Below are 17702 nucleotides of genomic sequence, written 5' to 3' on the forward strand. Positions count from 1 at the left end.
AGAGTCCATCTGCATTGGCATGGTTACTCCCAGGTCTATGTTCCACTGTATAGTCCATCCCCTGTAGGGAATTGGACCACCTCAAAAGTTTGGGTTTGTCACCCTTCATCTGTTTTAGCCATAAGAGGGGTTTATGGTCTGTCTGAACAATGAAGTGAGTGCCAAACAAGTATGGCCTCAGCTTCTTCAGAGCCAAAACCACAGCAAAGGCTTCTCTCTCAATGGCTGACCAAAATCTCTCTCTGGGGGTCAACCTTCTGCTAATAAAAGCTGACCCTGTGCATTAAGTTGTGACAACACAGCCCCTACCCCCAACTCAGATGAATCTGTTTGGATAATTAATTGTTTGGAATAGTCAGCACTTTGCAGAATGGGAGCAGTGCACATGGCCTGCTTGAGATCATCAAATGCCTTCTGACAACTAACTGTCCACTGAACTTTCTTGGGCATTCTCTTTGATGTGAGATAATTCAAGGGAGTCACCGTTGACCCATAACCTTTAACAAATCTCTTGTAGTACCCAGTCGGGCCCAAGAAAGCTCTGACCTGAGTCAGGGTAGTGGGAGCAACCCAGTCCAATATGGTCTGGATTTTGCTCTGCAATGGTTGAACCTGGCCTTCACCTACAAGGTTGCCCAGGTATACAACCTTACTCTACTCTATCTGGTACTTGGTGGCCTTGATAGTGAGACCTACTTTCTGCAGAGCCTCTAAAACATTCTTCAGGTGGACCAGGTGATCCTCCCAGTTGGAGCTAAAGACAGCTATATCATCAGGATACACTGCACCATAGGCTTCCAGGCCTGTAAGGACTTAGTTCACCAACTTTGGAATGTGGCAGGTGCATTCTTCAAGCCGAAGGGAATCATAATAAATTGATAATGCCGACTAGGGGTTGAAAATGCTGTTTTTGGTTTGGCATCCTCAGCTAGTGTGATTTGCCAATATCCAACAGTGAGGTCAAACTTGCTCAAGACGTTTGCTGAGGCCAAAGTGTCTATGAGTTCATCTGCCCTAGGAATAGGGTGTGCATCAGTCCTAGTGACTGCACTGAGTCCCATGTAGTCCACACACAACCTCATTTCTCTTTTACCACCTTGGGTATGAGGTTTGGGTACCAGGACCACTGGACTAGCTCAAGGGCTATCGGAGGGTTCAATCACTCGCAATTCCAGCATCTTTTGTACCTCAGTCCTGATGCAATCTCTGACATGGTCAGGCTGCCTGTAAATCTTATTTTTAACAGGTAAGCTCTCACCTGTGTCCACTTCATGGGTACACCAGGTGGTCTGATTAGGAGTCAAAGATAGCATGTGTCTGTATTGATTGAGGATCTTCCTGCAATCAATTTGCTGTTGCTCAGTGAGGCTGCCTGCCAAGGCTACACCTTCTACTGAGCCATCATCATGGTTCTGTGAGAGGAGATCAGGCAATGGGTCACTGTCTTCCTCCTTGCCCTCATCAGTAGCCATGAGCAAGCCCATGTCTGACCTGTCCACATAGGGTTTAAGCCTGTTTACATGGAGCACCATGTGCGGGCTCCTGGGAGTTCCAAGGTCCACCAAGTAGGTGACCTCTCCTTTTTCTCAATGATAGTATGGGGTCCACTCCACTCTTCCTGGAGAGCTGCTGGAGCCACAGGCTCGTACACCCATACTTTCTGTCCTGGCTGATAAACAGTCAGTACAGCCTTTTGGCCATGCCAAGCATTTTGCAATTCTTGACTTGCCTAAGGATTTTGCTGGCCTTCTTCATGTACTCCGCCATCCTGGAGCTGAGACAAAGTACATAGACCACTATATCTTGTTTGGGTGGCTGGAGAGATAACTCCCATCCCTCCTTCACCAAGATAAGGGACCCCTTACTGGATGCCCAAACAAAAGTTCAAAAGGGTTGTAGCCAACCCCCTTTTGTGGGACCTCTCTGTAGGCAAAGAGAAGGAAGGGCAACAGGACAGCCCAATTCCGCCTAAGCTTTTCTGGGAGGCCCATGATCATTCCCTTGAGGGTTTTGTTGAACCTTTCAACCTACCCATTGCATTGTGGGTGATAGGGTGCGGTGAATTTGTAATTCACTCCACACTCTTTCTACATTGCAGTGATGTAACTAGACATGAAGTTTGTACCTCTGTCAGTTAAGACCTCCTTGGGGAAACCCACTCTGGGAAAAATTTCCAGGAGGGCCCTGGCCACCACAGGAGCTGTGGTGGTTCTAAGGGGTATAGCCTCTGGATACCTAGTGGCATGGTCCACCACCACTAGAATGTAACTGTGTCCAGATGCAGGTGGAGGGTTCATGGGACCAATTATGTAAATCCCAACTCTCTCAAAGGGAACCCCCACCACAGCTCGTGATATTAGGGGGGGGGGCTTTGTGGTACCACCTGACTTACCTCTGGCTTGACAGGTGGTACAGGAGCGACAAAACTCCTTGGTGTCCTCTGACATGTGAGGCCTGTGAAAGTGAGGGACAAGCCTGTCCCAAGTCTTACTTTGGCCTAGGTGTCCTGCCAAGGGAATGTCATGTGCCAGGGTGAGTAGGAAACCCCTAAACTTCAGAGGTATGACCAACCTCCTGGTGGCACCACGCTTGGGGTCTCTACCCTCTGAGTAAAGGAGTCCCTCATCCCAATAGATCCTGGGGGACCCACTGACCTCAATAGCAGCTTGCTGTCTGAGGGGTTCAGGAGAGGGGCATGTTTGCTGTTCCTGACTCAGATCTGCCCTGGAAGGGCCCCCTGTCCACAAGAACTCAACCTGATCAGGTTCCAATTCATCTGAGACAGTTCCTTCAAAGGGACTGAAGTCATCTCCCTCAAGAGACTGATCCTCTCTCGGAGCCTGGGGGGGAGGGGAGGGGAGACACAGCTTTACCCCTCCTGCCCCTTCTATTGGAAGGCACCTGGTCCATCTTTTCAGGATCCAAGGCCTGTTCAGTAGACATCAGTTTGGCTTGTTACCTGGGCACAGCAAACACATCTGCAGAGATGCCCAGCATTGCTGCATGAGTCCTGAGTTCCACTTCAGCCTGGCTGGAATTTCCAAATTATTGCCCAACAAGCATTCCACTGGAAGTTCTGTGCTAACCACAGCTTTCTTTGGGACAGTTACCTCTCCCCAGCTGAAATTAACAACTGCCAAGGAATGATCAGTCCTGACATTGTTAGCATTGGTCACTTGGTACATCTCACCAAGTATGAACTGTTCAGGGTCCACAAGACCGTAGTGACACTTGCAACTGTGTCCCTGTATGCCATGGCCTCCTTGCTATTAATCAAAGGCTGCTGTCTGTATTTGCCCAGGTTACTGGGACTGATAAATAAGGTGGCAATATCTAACCAACCATCACAGACAAGCACAGCCTGAGCTGGGGTCCTGACTAGGCCAGAACCTACCTCAGAGCTAAGGTGAACCCTACTGATCCCTTGTTCCCTGTACCACCACCTGTACTAGTGCTAGGGGGCGCAGTTGCCTTAGGGACAGTGGTGGTAGGAGGATTTTCCTTGGCTTTTGGACAATCAGCATCTTTTGTCCGATGGGTCTTTACCTTAAAAAATGAACACCATGGTTTTCTCTTGCGTTTTCCTTTGTTGGATTGTGACTCTCCCCCAGATGTAGGTTTCTGGGGCCCTGATGAAGGCTTTTGATGTTAACCCGTGTCCCCACCCTTATTTGGAGTTTTAGAATCCTGCTTCTTCTGGTCACCACCAGAGTTCAGATTTTTTTCTGGTTCGCCATGGTTCTGACCCACTTATCTGCCTTTTTTCCCAATTCTTGGGGAGAAGTCAGATCAGAGTCAACCAGGTATTGATGCAACAACTGATTTTGGAAATGTTTAAGGATCTGCTCCCTCATAATCAAATTGTACAATCCCTTGAAATCGTTCAATTTGCTACCAAGCAACCAGTCTACCATAGTCTTAATAGCACTATTCTCAAAGTCTACCCAGTCCTACTGAATTACTCCTAAATCTACTCACTATCACTACCAGCGAGCTGTTAACTTCTTCTAGAAATACGTTCAATCTTAAGCCTTGTAAAAGTCACGGTTGTGACGGAACACGTGTTGGCTGTTTCTTGTTTTCTGCATCAAGGACTGGATCACTATTTCATCATTGTAGTGACTTTAATTTTGATTGTATCACTTGGATTTAAGTGTTTCAGTCCCTTTACGTTTTGTAACACTTCTGCGTTACTTTGATACCAACCAGGTCAAATCAATGAAATGCATTTGTGAATGTCCTGAGAAACGAAATTTCCTGTATTGAGTATTTATCACCTCTCTAGTCCTGACTTAACAGTGTCACTAATTGAGTTTCAAATGTTATGAGTGCCAGGGTATATCTAGTTTTTGTAAGCTAATTTGCAAGTAACCTTGTTACTTGTGTTTTCTGCACCCAAGGTAGTGGGATGTGTCTTACCCTGAGTGGCACCAATTCTACCTTCTCATGTTATTTGATTACACTATATACTTTGAAGCCCATTCATAATTGATCTTGTTATTGATGTGCGACCCCTCTATCCACCATTAACTTCTTTAGATTTGTAAATGTAGCAGTATCTTCTCAATACAGAATCATACGTCATCTTTCTAGAACTAGCCCCTAACTGAATATTAATATGGTTATTTTACCGAATGTCATTGGAGATAGCAGTACAAATCTATTTACACATACAATGGAAATTTCACAAAATGAATTAGTACACAGTATCCTAAGCAGGGAAAACCTTAAGAGTAGTAAAAGGCTTACTCCCTGGTTCTTGGAGAACAACATGGCAGTACAGAGCATACGTGTACATTTTGGTTAGGTGTGGTGTCATAATAAGCAATGAATACAAACATCATGGCTGTGATGAGGACCAAGATGAAGCTGAGACTTGGGGCCTGATTTTGATCCTGGCGGACAGGTTACTCTGTCATAATGGTACCGGAACTCCAATCCGACGAAATATAAATCCTATAGTATATAATGGGATTTAAATTTTGGTAGACGAAATATCCGTCACTGTTATGGTGAGTAACCCGTCTGTTGATATCGTAATCATGCCCTTAGCTCAGGCTCAGTTAGTTAAACACAGAAAAATACATTTTGCAGTTTTTTTGTGCAGAAGGGTTCACAATATTTAAGTACACATTTTATAGAATCATAGTAATCTTCCAAGCTCTCCTCACTTGTTACTTTCAGGCAACACATGAAGATGGAGTTCTTCAGGCTGTTCCTACGATAGCCCTTTGCCTAGTGTTTAATTCCACAATTTACCATAATTTACAATCCTAAAATAGCACAGTCTGAATAAAATGTCGCTGTATCCATAATTATGTGATCGTTAATGTCAATCATAAGGTGATGTAAGGATGAAAAAGGGTTCCCAGCATGGCTCTAGGGAGCGTGCGCCTCTTCCTCAAGCCAGTCCTGTAGGCTTTTTTTATGTCAATATGTTTATTGTGGCGGCCGATGACTGTTCCCAGTGGTACAGTATGCTACTAGCGTGTCTGACATCTGCTCACCAGGTTGTAGGGAACTGACAGTTATAGCAACAACAGAGTATGGTGAAAGGACAGGTTTTTAGGTCTCGCATGCGCTGCATAGGAAAGAGACCTCTTGAAATCGATTCGGCTATGCAGGCTAAATCGTGCACACGTTGCATTCCTTTCAATGCAACGCATGCACGTTAGGCGATTCCCCTGCAGGAGCGAGCGGCGCCATATCGTAGCAATTATTGCGCTCGCTCCTGCAAGGGAAACACTGCCTGCTCTCGGCCGCACTCCCCCCACCCCATCCCACCCCCTACTTGCGCGAGGCGCGCGCGCTTGTTATTTACATGGACAGGCCTAAGTGAACAGTGATCAGCAAAGAAAATAAGAGTGCTGAACTACTCCGAACTGAAATGGCCCAATTGAGACGTCTCTCCTCACTAATGCACACTGTACTTGCCCTGGGCGAACAAAGCTGGAAGAGGTTGTCAAGAGTGTTACAAACAATGTTCGTGTTGAAACTTACCTGCCACAGATGAGCAAGAAGCCCTAACACCTTGTAAGTACCGGGCAATGAACAGCAAGGTTTTAGTTCCCAAGAAGGCAAACACTGCAAAAAGAGCAAAAGTGATGTTAAAATAGTAGTATGCATAAATGTAACCCTAGTAAAATAAAGCCACTTCGAAAACTGAGAGATGCTGAAGGAGCACTATGTGGGCCTTTACTAGTTTGACTCTATTGTACTTGCTGCTTCAATCAATCAACCAGGGTGAAGGGTTTTTTCACTTTAATTACTAACATTCATTATATGTAATACATTGTAAAGAGTTATCTACATAATCGACAGAAAATGGCACCAAAATACAGTCAACTAAATTTCAACAAATACCCATTGCCATTTGCCAAGGTGTGAAGACAACATTCTAACTGGCACCCATTCACCTGTGTCTGTGATCTAATGTGGCGGATGGATGCAGCCATCGATTCCGCGAGAACGTGGCCATCCCATATCAATGACATTACAACTGTAAAGTGTGATACCCCCATCAGCGAGTTTTGATTTACATACAAATGAAATCTCGTAAAAACCTGAAACACAGATTTGCAGATCCCAGAGACTGGCCCTTGACTTATGGGCGAAGAAACTGACTGAAGTGCAGCTTGTACCAAACTCACCAGTTTCCCAATGGAGTAACTATACTTCCTCAGAACTTACATTATGGGTAAAATAATTGCACAAATAAAATTTAAAGCAAGAACGAGAGCAATCAGAAAAATACATTACAACGCATTTTAAAATACAGTCACACACAGTTGAAGGAAGGGGCATTTGTTCTTTGCTTTCGTAAGTTTTTTTCCATCAAAGAGTTAAATTTTGAGTATTGTATTTGGACACAGAAGCGTAAGCTGCACTTTTGTCTGTGAATGTATTTGAAGTAATTGTTAGTGTTTCAGTAGTTTGAACATCTGTCTTTCTAAAACAGCCCTGAGGTGTCACACGAATGAAAAAAATCATGCAAACATCCATTGGTGCACTATGAATAAACACAGAAGTAAATGGCTGCTTAATATCAAACGCTGTTGTGAGCAGAGGAGAGATCATTTCAGACATAGAGACAGACAGAGTTTATGAGAAGAGTTCAGGATAGTTAAATAAATCAAGTGAGCCTCTGCGTGTTAACTTGTATCATTGAGATTAGAGAAAGCTCCCTCGTGTTCTTTCACTCTGATTCCTCACCATCCTGCTGAGCGTTTAAGTGCATGAACCTTTTCTACTCAAACCATCCTTGTTTCAGTTTCTATTTTTTAAATTAATTGTAGAATAGTATTTCAAATTACCAATACCTACAAATCAGAAATAAACATTATGAACTAGGTTATATAACCACAAGAAGCCAAGTAGGTTACCTCTTGTTAGGACAACTTTGACTAGAGAAATAAATATATTTGATACAATAAGAAGAGAAAATGAAGGTGGGAGAATAAAAAAAAAAATCTTTCTCACTATCCTACCTTGATAGTAGGTCCTTTACGCGACCCTCTATGTGAACAGTCTGAGACCAGTGTTATTTTAGAATGAGTAACTAATTACACTAGATAACTGGGTCAAATTAACACCAACAGCGACCAGAGGGAAAATCCAGACAGACAATGGCGTTAAGCAAGGCTGTGTGCTTGTGACCCTAGTATTCAATCTGTACACTGCTGACATGGGCGCATCACTGACACCTGCGAATCCTATCCCGCCCGAAATTGGAGGCACCAAGGTCACGATATTACAACATGCTGACGATATCATCCTTCTGGATCATTTCAGAGCAGGCATCCAGAGAGCCCTCAATGGCCATCACAACTACAACCTGGCCAATAAAATGGGAGCAAGCAGCTCTAAGACCAAAGTGTTGGTCTTTGGCAGCCCATCTTAACAAGCATTGGCATAGCCAATCGGTCTCACCCGTGGGACCTTATAAGTCTATAGCCATGCAACAGTTAATGTTGTTGCAATAAGGATATTGTGCTGCATAACTAAATACTTATAAGGTCCCAAAGGTGAGACCTATTGGCTGTGGCAATGCTTGTTTCCTGTTATCTCTAGAGGTGAGTTGGTTGTTGGTCTCTCCTGTATTTCTTTCTAATGGTCTGCCAGTCCTTTTTAACCGGATCCTTCACTCCACCCATGTGGGATTGTTTGTGTGTGTGTGTGTGTGTGTGTATATATATACAGTATGCTGTGCATGGAGCGTGCTTGTTACATATGCCTGTGGCAACACAGGAATCCATTTTAATTTGCTGTTCTGGAACTAAGATTGAGGGTTGGAGGGAGCCAGTGAAAGCGATGTGGATGGCATGGCTTCTCTCAAGTACTTGTGAGCTCCTTCTGATATGAATTAGACTGAAGGCTAGGAGGCAGAGTTTATGGAACACCCCTGCCATCTTTGTGCTTCATTCTTTCCCAGAACTGTTACCTCCACCAAGTTATGTGGTGGTTTAGTGGTGACGCCACCCTCTCTCTTGATGCCTTTTTTGGGTCTCCTTGGTTGGAGAATTGACAACCAACTCCCCCAACCAGGTTTGGTGCGAGAAACTTGATGAGTTCTGCAAGCTTGCTGGGAGAGTCTCCTTTGTCCTGTGCAAGGGCATCTCCAATGCATGATGAAGACCCTGTCTGGAAGAGGGAGGACTGCAAAAATGATTCCGCTGGGCGGACTGAAATGGCCGGATGTGACTTAGCGAAGGACCTGCATTGCTCAGCCAGAGGTGAGGTCTGCAAGCTGTAGGTTTCCCCACATGTCTGCTGAAGCCAGAGTACCCTTAACGAGGCTGCAGGGCAGAAACCAACCATCTTGGGTTTCCGCTTAAGAGACCAAGTGCATGCAAATATTGAGGCACTAAAGAAACATGACCACATTCTCTAGTCCCCACTGATGAACTGGAGTACTGGAAGTGGTACTGGACCAAAGAGGAGAGAATTCTCCCCTGTTTGAGGGAACATAGATGAACAAGTACTCACTGCTGTAACCCGGGGCGAACTTGTAGCTTTTTTTGATCAGTGGGCTTGTGATGGTCCCCAAGGAAGATACTAGGAAGCAAAATCCATTTGGGCGCACCAACATGACCCAGGTGCGGCATCTTTCCATTTGATACTGGCATTGCCTACACCTCCCTGACCACCATGCATGCCCAAGCACACAAGTCACAGACTACGCCCAAATGATTTTGTCTGGTGCAGAGACACATCAATCTTCGCTCAGTACAGGACACACCTCACCTAGACCAGCACTGCCCTAAACTTGCTGCCCAACACTTGCAGGCACGGTCTACCAATTTGAACAACAGCAGAGAGAAAGGTACAGTGCAGTGGTGGCAACAAATCCAAGATGGCACTCACCAATTGAGGGTCCAAGTACTCTCAGCTAACAACAAAGTTCCATACGACTGCCTCGCAAACATTACCCATTGAGACCTCTCCATGAAGGCTAAAGGGCTAGCTTTCTCTGAATTGCCTGTCCCATGCCTGCCTTTCAAAATTATCGAAGTATTGCCTGAATGTGATGTACTAATCTCTGGTTATTAAGTTAGTATTGTGCTGTGTATGAACTGTAAAGTAGTGGCTGGACGTTGATTCATTGATTGAGATTGGATGCTCCTCTGAGCTTCAAACCACATATTCCCTTTTAGGACCGTTCACCTTCACTACGCTGAGGGTGAAGTGCTAAAGGCTTTTTCTCAGTGCTTAGCTTTGGGTTCAATAACACCTGTGGTAAAAGGCCCGCAATGTTACACTCTGGGACTACTTACCCCTGTCTGCTCTGGGACCCCTGAAAATGTTCCCAGAGGCAATTAATATTTTATGCCACCAGGTAAAAGACCCTGACAGTTCAAATGCCTTTAAGAAGACTGCCACCAATCACCGTGCAGTACTCTTGCCTGTCTCTGGATGAGGATCAACATTAATGGGATGGGATGGTGTGATAGGTTTGATAAGATAAACTTATAAAGGTTGGTATAAGGGTTGTTCTTTGTCTGAGGAGTAATGATATAGTGTGAACTGTATTCTGTATATTTTAGATAACCTATGCAGGAGAGCTTATAAAATGCGAAACTAGCTGGTAAGCAACGGGGCTCTGAACAGGAGAGTGAGAACTAAAAGGCTGTTAAGAGGTTTTACAGAGAGAATGTGGGTACTGAGGTCTCGCAGATCCACAACTAGTTCTTGATGTCCTTCTACAAATCATTATTAAGCACAAGGAAGCAGCCTCTAAGAATACTGAACACCGCTTTCATTACATTTTGATTTCAGCCTGGTAAATGCGCTCAGAAATGAAGCCATTAAAGATGATAAACAGAAAGGCGACTATGAACCCAGCTCGTCATTCAGCCCCCGGCAGGAAGAAGCGCAGATGAGCCTGCAGGTGAGCATAGAGGCATCTTCATGGTTTGTTTTCATAACTCACATTGAATGTATAGCATCATGTTACTATGGTTATATTACTGATCAGACTTGGAAATGCTTCACTGTAACGAGTCATGGCTGCTATTTGAACTGCAGTCACCAGAAAAGTTATTATTATTATTATTTTTTTAACATATTTTTATTATATATTTCCAATAAAACCAACATATACAGCTTCGATGGTACAGCAGCTTATCCAGCATATTACAGTGCACGCTGTTCCTTTCCAATCTCACCCACCCTCCCTTCCCACCAGTGCGCCTTTAAGTATATACAGTATAATCAATTACAGAGTTCCCGGAGCAGCTTAACAACATTGTTTAGCAGGGGCAGTACTGTACTAGAGGTTGTGATATCATACACCATAACTGTCGCAATTAGCCCATAGCAAGTTGGTCAATCTATGCAATCATGTGATCCGGGTTTCCCCGTCCATCTTCAAGCAAGTCCCCCTCCGAATCTGTGTCCGATGTCTGAAGTGCTGCCACCAAGGCCTCCCATGCCCTTGCTGTCTCATACGCTTTGTCGTTATTCATACGTGAGGCTTGTTGCAATCTAAGTATGCCCTCACTCTGCGCCCATTTGAGCAAATCTGCCTGCCATCTCCCCACCTTAGGACCCTGGCGCGACTTCCAATGCATAGTAAGCTCCCGTTTAGCCAATACCAGCCCCAAGTCTAAGAATTTGCTAGTCACTTTCGTTCTGGCAGTATGCGGAGACCAATGGAGTAGGCAAGTACCCGGCTCTAATTCTACCGTCCTATCAGTAATGGTATTCATGATGTCCAACACCTCCTCCCAAAAGGTTCCTAACTTCGTGCATCCCCACATCATATGCAGGAAGTCCGCTCCCTCTAGAGCACAACGCGGGCACTGAGCCGCCGCCGCCTCGAAATACTGATTACGCTTCGTGGGTGTTAAATATGCTCTGTGCAGAACATAAAACTGTATCAATTGAAACCGGGCATTTCTCGTACATTTCCATGCTCTCTTAACCAAATGAGCCCATGTCTTCTCAGGGATTTCCCTGCCAAGATCCGCTTCCGCAATGGTTCCAAATTTTCCGTTAGCATTCGACGGTATAAACACGTTATAGCCTTGAATGTCCCTGCGAACATTACTACATATTGGCACGCCATTGAGGTTCGTGGCTCTGACAAACCCTCCCTCCAATAACGTTGGATTGCGGCAGTAAGCGCTGAATGCAACAAGTAGTCTCCTCGTGGAAGGTCATACCTATGCTGTAAGTCCTGGAAGGACAACAAGGTCTCATTCTCATATAAATACCCCAACACCTGTATCCCAAGGACCTCCCAGTTTGCTAGCGCTGTCCAGTCCCCTCCATGAGGGAATGCAGTACACATCCCCAGCGGTATCTCCGGGGCATATGGACGAGCGAAACCGGCCCTATGCTGACTCCGGTTCCAGCACAGCCTCATCGTCCGTTCCTCAGTCGTGAGCAGCTCAAGTCGCATCTTCTGCTGTAGTACTATAAAAGATAAGATATACTGCGGGACCCAACGACCCTCGGGTCCATCCGGGCCCCAGAACTCCCTTGCTAAAGCTTGTGTGAGTCACTGCAGCTGCGCCGCTAAATAATACCCCTCAAAATCTGGGACTGCCATGCCCCCTTCTGCTCTCGGCCTTATCATTGTAGCCATTGCTACTCGTCTCCTGCCTGCCCCCCACAAAAACCCGCAAGTCATGGAACGGAGCTGTCGGAACACAGAGCCCGGGACCCAGATAGTCAAAGTCCGAAAGTAGTATAGTAAACGTGGTACCGCTACCATTTTCAGGAGCGCCACTCGCCCCGCTACTGATATTGGTAGTGCACTCCAGAATGCCATACTGCTCCTAAGGCCGCGTATGGCCCGACCTAGGTTGCCCTCCAATAAATCATCAGGGGCGTGATAAATATTGGTGCCGAGATTGGGTAGACATCTAGGCTCCCAACAAACCCCCAGCAGCTGGGGAGGATCCTTCGTAGTCGGGCCACTGGAAATAAGCAAGTCTTTGCCCAATTCACCTTCAATCCTGAATAACTTCCAAATACACGAAGCAAGTGTCTCGTGCCATCTAAGTCCGCCGTCATGTTCCTTAGGAACATCAATAAATCATCTGTGTACAAAGACATAAATTGTACATCTCCCCGCAAATACAAACCTGCATAATAGTTCCCCAATCGGGCATGGGATGCCAGAGGCTCAATGGCCAGGGCAAACAATAATGGGGAGAGCGGACATCCTTGTCGCGTGCCCCGCCAAATCGGGCAAACCGAGGAGATCATCGCACCTGTGCGCACGCGCGCTGTCGCCGACCTGTATAGCACCTCCGCCCATTCTACAAAGGATTTCCCGAGACCAAATGCGTGGAGGACTCGGGACAAGTACGGCCATTCTAAACTGTCAAACGCCTTCTCAATATCCACCGAGAGAACCGCCGCATCCGGTGTTTCAATGTGACGTTCTCCCAGGATTCGCAACAGTCGCCGCACGTTCGCTGCAGTGGTTCTCTTTGGTATAAAGCCCGCCTCGCCATGAACCAAGTATGTCATATGGGGGAGTAACCGGGACGCCAGGATCCTACTTAAAATCTTATAGTCCGTCGTCAACATTGAAAACGGGGCGATATGCCGACAGTGACTTCGAGCCTTTCCCCGGCTTTAACAGCGGAATGATAATAGCCTCCCGGGCAGAGCTCGGCAATCTCCCTAATTCCTTGTCTTCGCAATAAACCGCCCGAAGCTTAGGGGTCAACACGTCCACGTACGCCGAATAAAATTCAATTGACAATCCGTCTAACCCTGGTTTTTTTTTGCGTGCCATTTGCTTTATTGCACTGCGGATTTCTCCCTCCGTGATTTCCTGCCCCAGCAGCTGCCCCTGGTCCTTCTCAAGACGTGGCAGTCGTACCTCTTCCAAAAACTCATTCACCCCCTCAGTCGCGCCCTGCAGCTTACTCTCATAAACTGCCGTATAATATGTTAGGAACATTTCGTTAATTCCTCGCTGGGTGTACTCCGGCTCCCCTGACGAGGTAGTTAAAGCTAAAATAGGTGTACCCCATGGAGCCGGATTTGCTAGCCATGCCAGGAGGGAGCCCGTCTTATCTCTCTCCGCATGCGCACGGACTAAGTATTCCTTATGGTCAAAGCAGCGTAATCGCTCTGCTTGCGCCGCTACCTCCTCCCTTGCTGCCAAAACCTCATCTCGCAATTCAGGAGTCTCCGGGCAAGCTATCTCTAGCGTTTTCCGCATACCTGTACTTTTAGCGATGCATAAGCCCCGTAGCACTACTTTAAATGTGTCCCATTCCAGGCCTAGGGTCGACGCTGTCCGCCCATTCTCATGAAAGTAACGCTCTATTCCTTCGCCTATTTCGGCTCGGAACACCGGGTCCTCCAAGGCCAGGTGGGGATAAGAGGCCGCTCACGGGACCATCGTACTGTCAGTAGCAGCGGGTTATGGTCCGAAATCGTCTTCCCCAGATACTCACTACAACGCACCAAGGCATGCACATCCGGAGAGCAAAACACTGCGTCCAGCCACACATACAAGTCATGTAGGGGAGAATAATAGGAGTAGTCACGCTCTCCTAAAACACGCAGGATGATCTCCACTCCCCCCCCCTCTCCCCCTTGATCCCGCCTGAATTTATGACCCTAACCCCTACTCCCCCTATCGCCGCATATGCGTAGGGAACAGTTTGTTAACTGGTCACGTTCCCTGACCGGATTTCTACCTAATCACAGATAGCAGACGATGGATGCGCCGTCCGGCGCCCCCGAAACGCTACCCTAATTAGCGTACCCTGTTCACTGGCAGCGGAGCAGCGATGACATACTTACCCTACCAGGGACGGGTACGTCCAGAACGTGCAGAAAGGCCTTGCCAGGGGCACATTGTGTTGAATACTGGACGTACCCCAACAAACAGCGGCTCTAAGGGCGTTGCGCTGGGGAGTCGGATGCGCGCCGAGTAGCCCAAACATGGACTCGAATTGCGAATCTGCAGATTGGATCCGCCGGACTTAAGCGTTAGCTTCTATGTCTCAGTGAGCTATACCGAAACACTGTTGTCGCGCTCCGGCCCGCATTGCGAGAATGACGCTAACGCTGAGCTGACCAGAGGTCTTTCCGCTTGAGGTTAACCGCGATGACCTGCACAACTCTAGATAGGGGCCTGGGTGGCGACCGCGGTGGCCGCGGTGCGGGCTGGTATATAGCGCCATCTTTGTTGCTGACACTACGAATAAGGAACACCACAACAAAACACCAAAAAAAACAACATAGACCTGCCGATTAATCAAAATACACACCTAATGACTGTAATAATGCCAACGTGTATAGCGCCGCCGGACCCCCGGGTTGCCGGCTGAATGGCTGTGTCATACTGTCTGGACGCATATACCTATTGTCTAATTGACTCGACACTTTGGATGGTGAATGTACGCTATAGAATGATGACATTGTGAACAATAAAGGTTTTTTCAAAAATAAAAAAAATAAAAAAAAAAAAGTAGTCACGCTCTCCTAAATGTTGGGCTCGCCATGTGTCTATTAATCCCCACTCAACCTGCCAGTCCCTCCTAATTTTCGAAAGCTGGTAGGCAGGCGCCTGAGGCAATGGCGGGTGGGACCTGTCCAGCTCAGCATCCAAAACGGAGTTAAAATCACGCCCTAATAACACTGATCCTATCGAAAAAGGTGCCAGTTTCCCTGTTAATGTAGCGAAAAAGGATTTCTGTTCCACATTAGGGGCATACACACTGCACAGTGTCACATCCCTCCCATCCAGTCTACCCATGACAGCCACACATCTGCCGTCTGGGTCCACTAAATGCTAGGTCGGTTGAAAAGGAACCCCTGCCCTCACCCAGATCAGGGTTCCCCTGGCATAGGCGGAGTACGTTGTGCAGAAAAGCTGCCCTCTCCAACGGAGCTGTAACGCCCGGCTTTCACCTTTGTCTATATGGGTTTCCTGTAGAAAAGCTATCTGCACCCCTCTACGTACCAGGTAAGCATGGATCTTGTGGCGTCTCACCATCGTATGCATCCCCCATACATTCCAAGTTATACATTTCAGCTCCGGTACGGACCCCATTATACAGTTTGCTCTCATGTCGTAACTGCCATCCCCATATTGGCGCACTGGTAGTACGAACTTCCCCCAACAACCCCCCAACTAACCCCTCAACCCCCCCCCAAAACCTCTCCCCAGAACAGGCTCCAAACAGCTAGTACCCATCCAAACAGTCCACTAAAAGTCCCTTTGGTAACTACCAGAGATTCGCTCTAACAGCGAAACAAGCGGGGGGGGGTCCAACACCAAGAAGACCTGGCCCGCTACTTCATCGCACCCCTTCGCCAGCCCCCATTATAAAAGAAACTCCACCCCCCAGAAAGGACCCCCCCCAAACAAGCGAGGACCTACGTGTCTTGAGCAACCCGTCAGACCCCACAACCCAGTTAGCGCTCTCCCATGTCTCCCCTCAAACAACCGCCACCTTTTCCGAGTCTGTCAGTCTCAGGATCGCCGCGCCGCTCGCCTGAGATACCTCCGTCACTGCCTGCAGCACCGCCAGTCTCTCCTGCTCCGTTTGAGTAGTGGTGGGCCTCTGTGCTTCGGTGCGTCATCTCCTGGAGCGCCGCTCACGGCGCGGTCGATGTGAATCCACCCTCTGTCCGCCAGTGCGTCCTGCCGCACCCCTTCCCGCCCGGTAAGATTCTAGCCAACTCCATGCTTCGTCGGGGTCATTATGAAATATTGTGTTGCCATCCAACGATATTCGTAGCCTTGCCGGGAACATCAGAGAGTATTGGATGCCTTCTTCCCGGAGGGCCTTCTTGACTGCCAGGAACGAAGCTCGATGGCGCTGCACCTCAAGAGTGTAATCCGGAAATAGTGTCACATTGCTATTGTCCACCTTATATGGGCCAGACATACGTGCCCTGTGCAGCAAGAGGTCTCTATCTTTATGATGGAGCAATCGGGCCACCACCGGCCTGGGTGGCCTCCCAGGCGCTAGCGGGCGGGGAGAGACCCTGTGTGCGCTCTCCAAAGTGTAGAACGGAGTCAGACCTTCCGGGGCCACCTCGGTACGTAACCATTTTTCCAGGTAGTCAATCATACTGTCCCCTTCAATCCCCTCCGGCAGACCCACCACTCGTACGTTATTCCGTCTGTTGCGTCCTTCGGCATCCTCAGCTCTCTTCTCCAGTACTTGGACCCTACGCAGCACATCACTCATTTGAACATCTAGTACTTTCTGCAACGGCTCCAGGACCTCCAATGTCATTTCCGCTTGTTTCACCCGGTCTACCAGCTTTGCATGGTCAGCTCGCAGGAGACCTAGCCCCAATGACACCTGAGCAATGTCCTGCTGAAGTGCTTCCTTCGTGTCAGTTATCGCTCAGAGAATCTGATCCACCTGTTGCTGCATCATCCCCTCAGGCGGCGAATCAGCTAACCCCCGCACTCTCTGCTCCGCCATGTTGCCGTCCGGCTCCGGGTGCGCCCCTCCCTGTCTGCCTTGCGGCTTTCCCATGGCAGTATAGCCGTCAAGTCCTTAGGCCCCCCCAGTCCACTCCACCGACGATGCAGAAATGCTGGTCCCCTCTGACGATCAGGCCGCGGGTCCAGTGACGTGCAGTCCCTTCCAATCCCCGCACTCCCGCAGCGGGCACGTACAACAACAGTAGACTTGTGCTCAGTGCCAGACTAGAACTTAACAGCTGTGTCTCCGTTCACTACTACAATGAAGGCATTAGTCATAGGGCACAATCCACCAAGCAGCTTGCCACAAACAGATCGCCCAGCTCGACTCACCCAACGAACAGTTTGGCCCTTGGAGTTGCACCATCGCGGCAGGATACTGTGAAATGTCCCTGTTGTGCCGTCCGCCAACCAGCAGTGTTCAATCTCCCCCCTTTGCCTGTATCTTGGGTAGGGCAATCCTTATGCATGATTTATTGTGGGAGCAGCAATGGAGGAACACCCCAGGCCCTATCAGCAGGGCACGCAAAGAGAAGACCCCGCTCTGCCTCCCCAAACGGGGATGTCACAGCAATCCTTCAGGTCGCCGCCACAGTGATTCCGTTCCGTTTCACAACCTCACTGATATACAGGTGGCAGCATCAGCGACATGGAGCCGACCACTGCGACATGACCAGTACCACGCTCGACAAGGCCCCAACACAGCCTGAGCAGCCTAGTGCAGAATTATAGTCTTGACAGTCAACATGTGCAGCAATACTGTGAAGTTATCCGTCCTCAG

The 17702-nt window shown here is 47.8% G+C and overlaps 1 protein-coding gene across 5 annotated transcripts in view; it reads left to right on the top strand.

Moving 5' to 3' along the window:
* Positions 1-17702, top strand: part of ZDHHC1 (zDHHC palmitoyltransferase 1) — a 477328-nt gene that overhangs the window by 350316 nt on the left and 109310 nt on the right. For all 5 annotated transcript variants that reach the window (XM_085639635.1, XM_085639633.1, XM_085639636.1 and 2 more), the window contains one exon: positions 10276-10387. In XM_085639635.1, coding sequence (XP_085495761.1) covers positions 10276-10387 — 112 coding nt within the window. The remainder of the gene's footprint in view (positions 1-10275; positions 10388-17702) is intronic.

The sequence above is a fragment of the Triturus cristatus genome, chromosome 12 (assembly GCF_964204655.1).
Source record: "Triturus cristatus chromosome 12, aTriCri1.1, whole genome shotgun sequence".
Taxonomy (NCBI): Eukaryota; Metazoa; Chordata; class Amphibia; order Caudata; family Salamandridae; genus Triturus; species Triturus cristatus.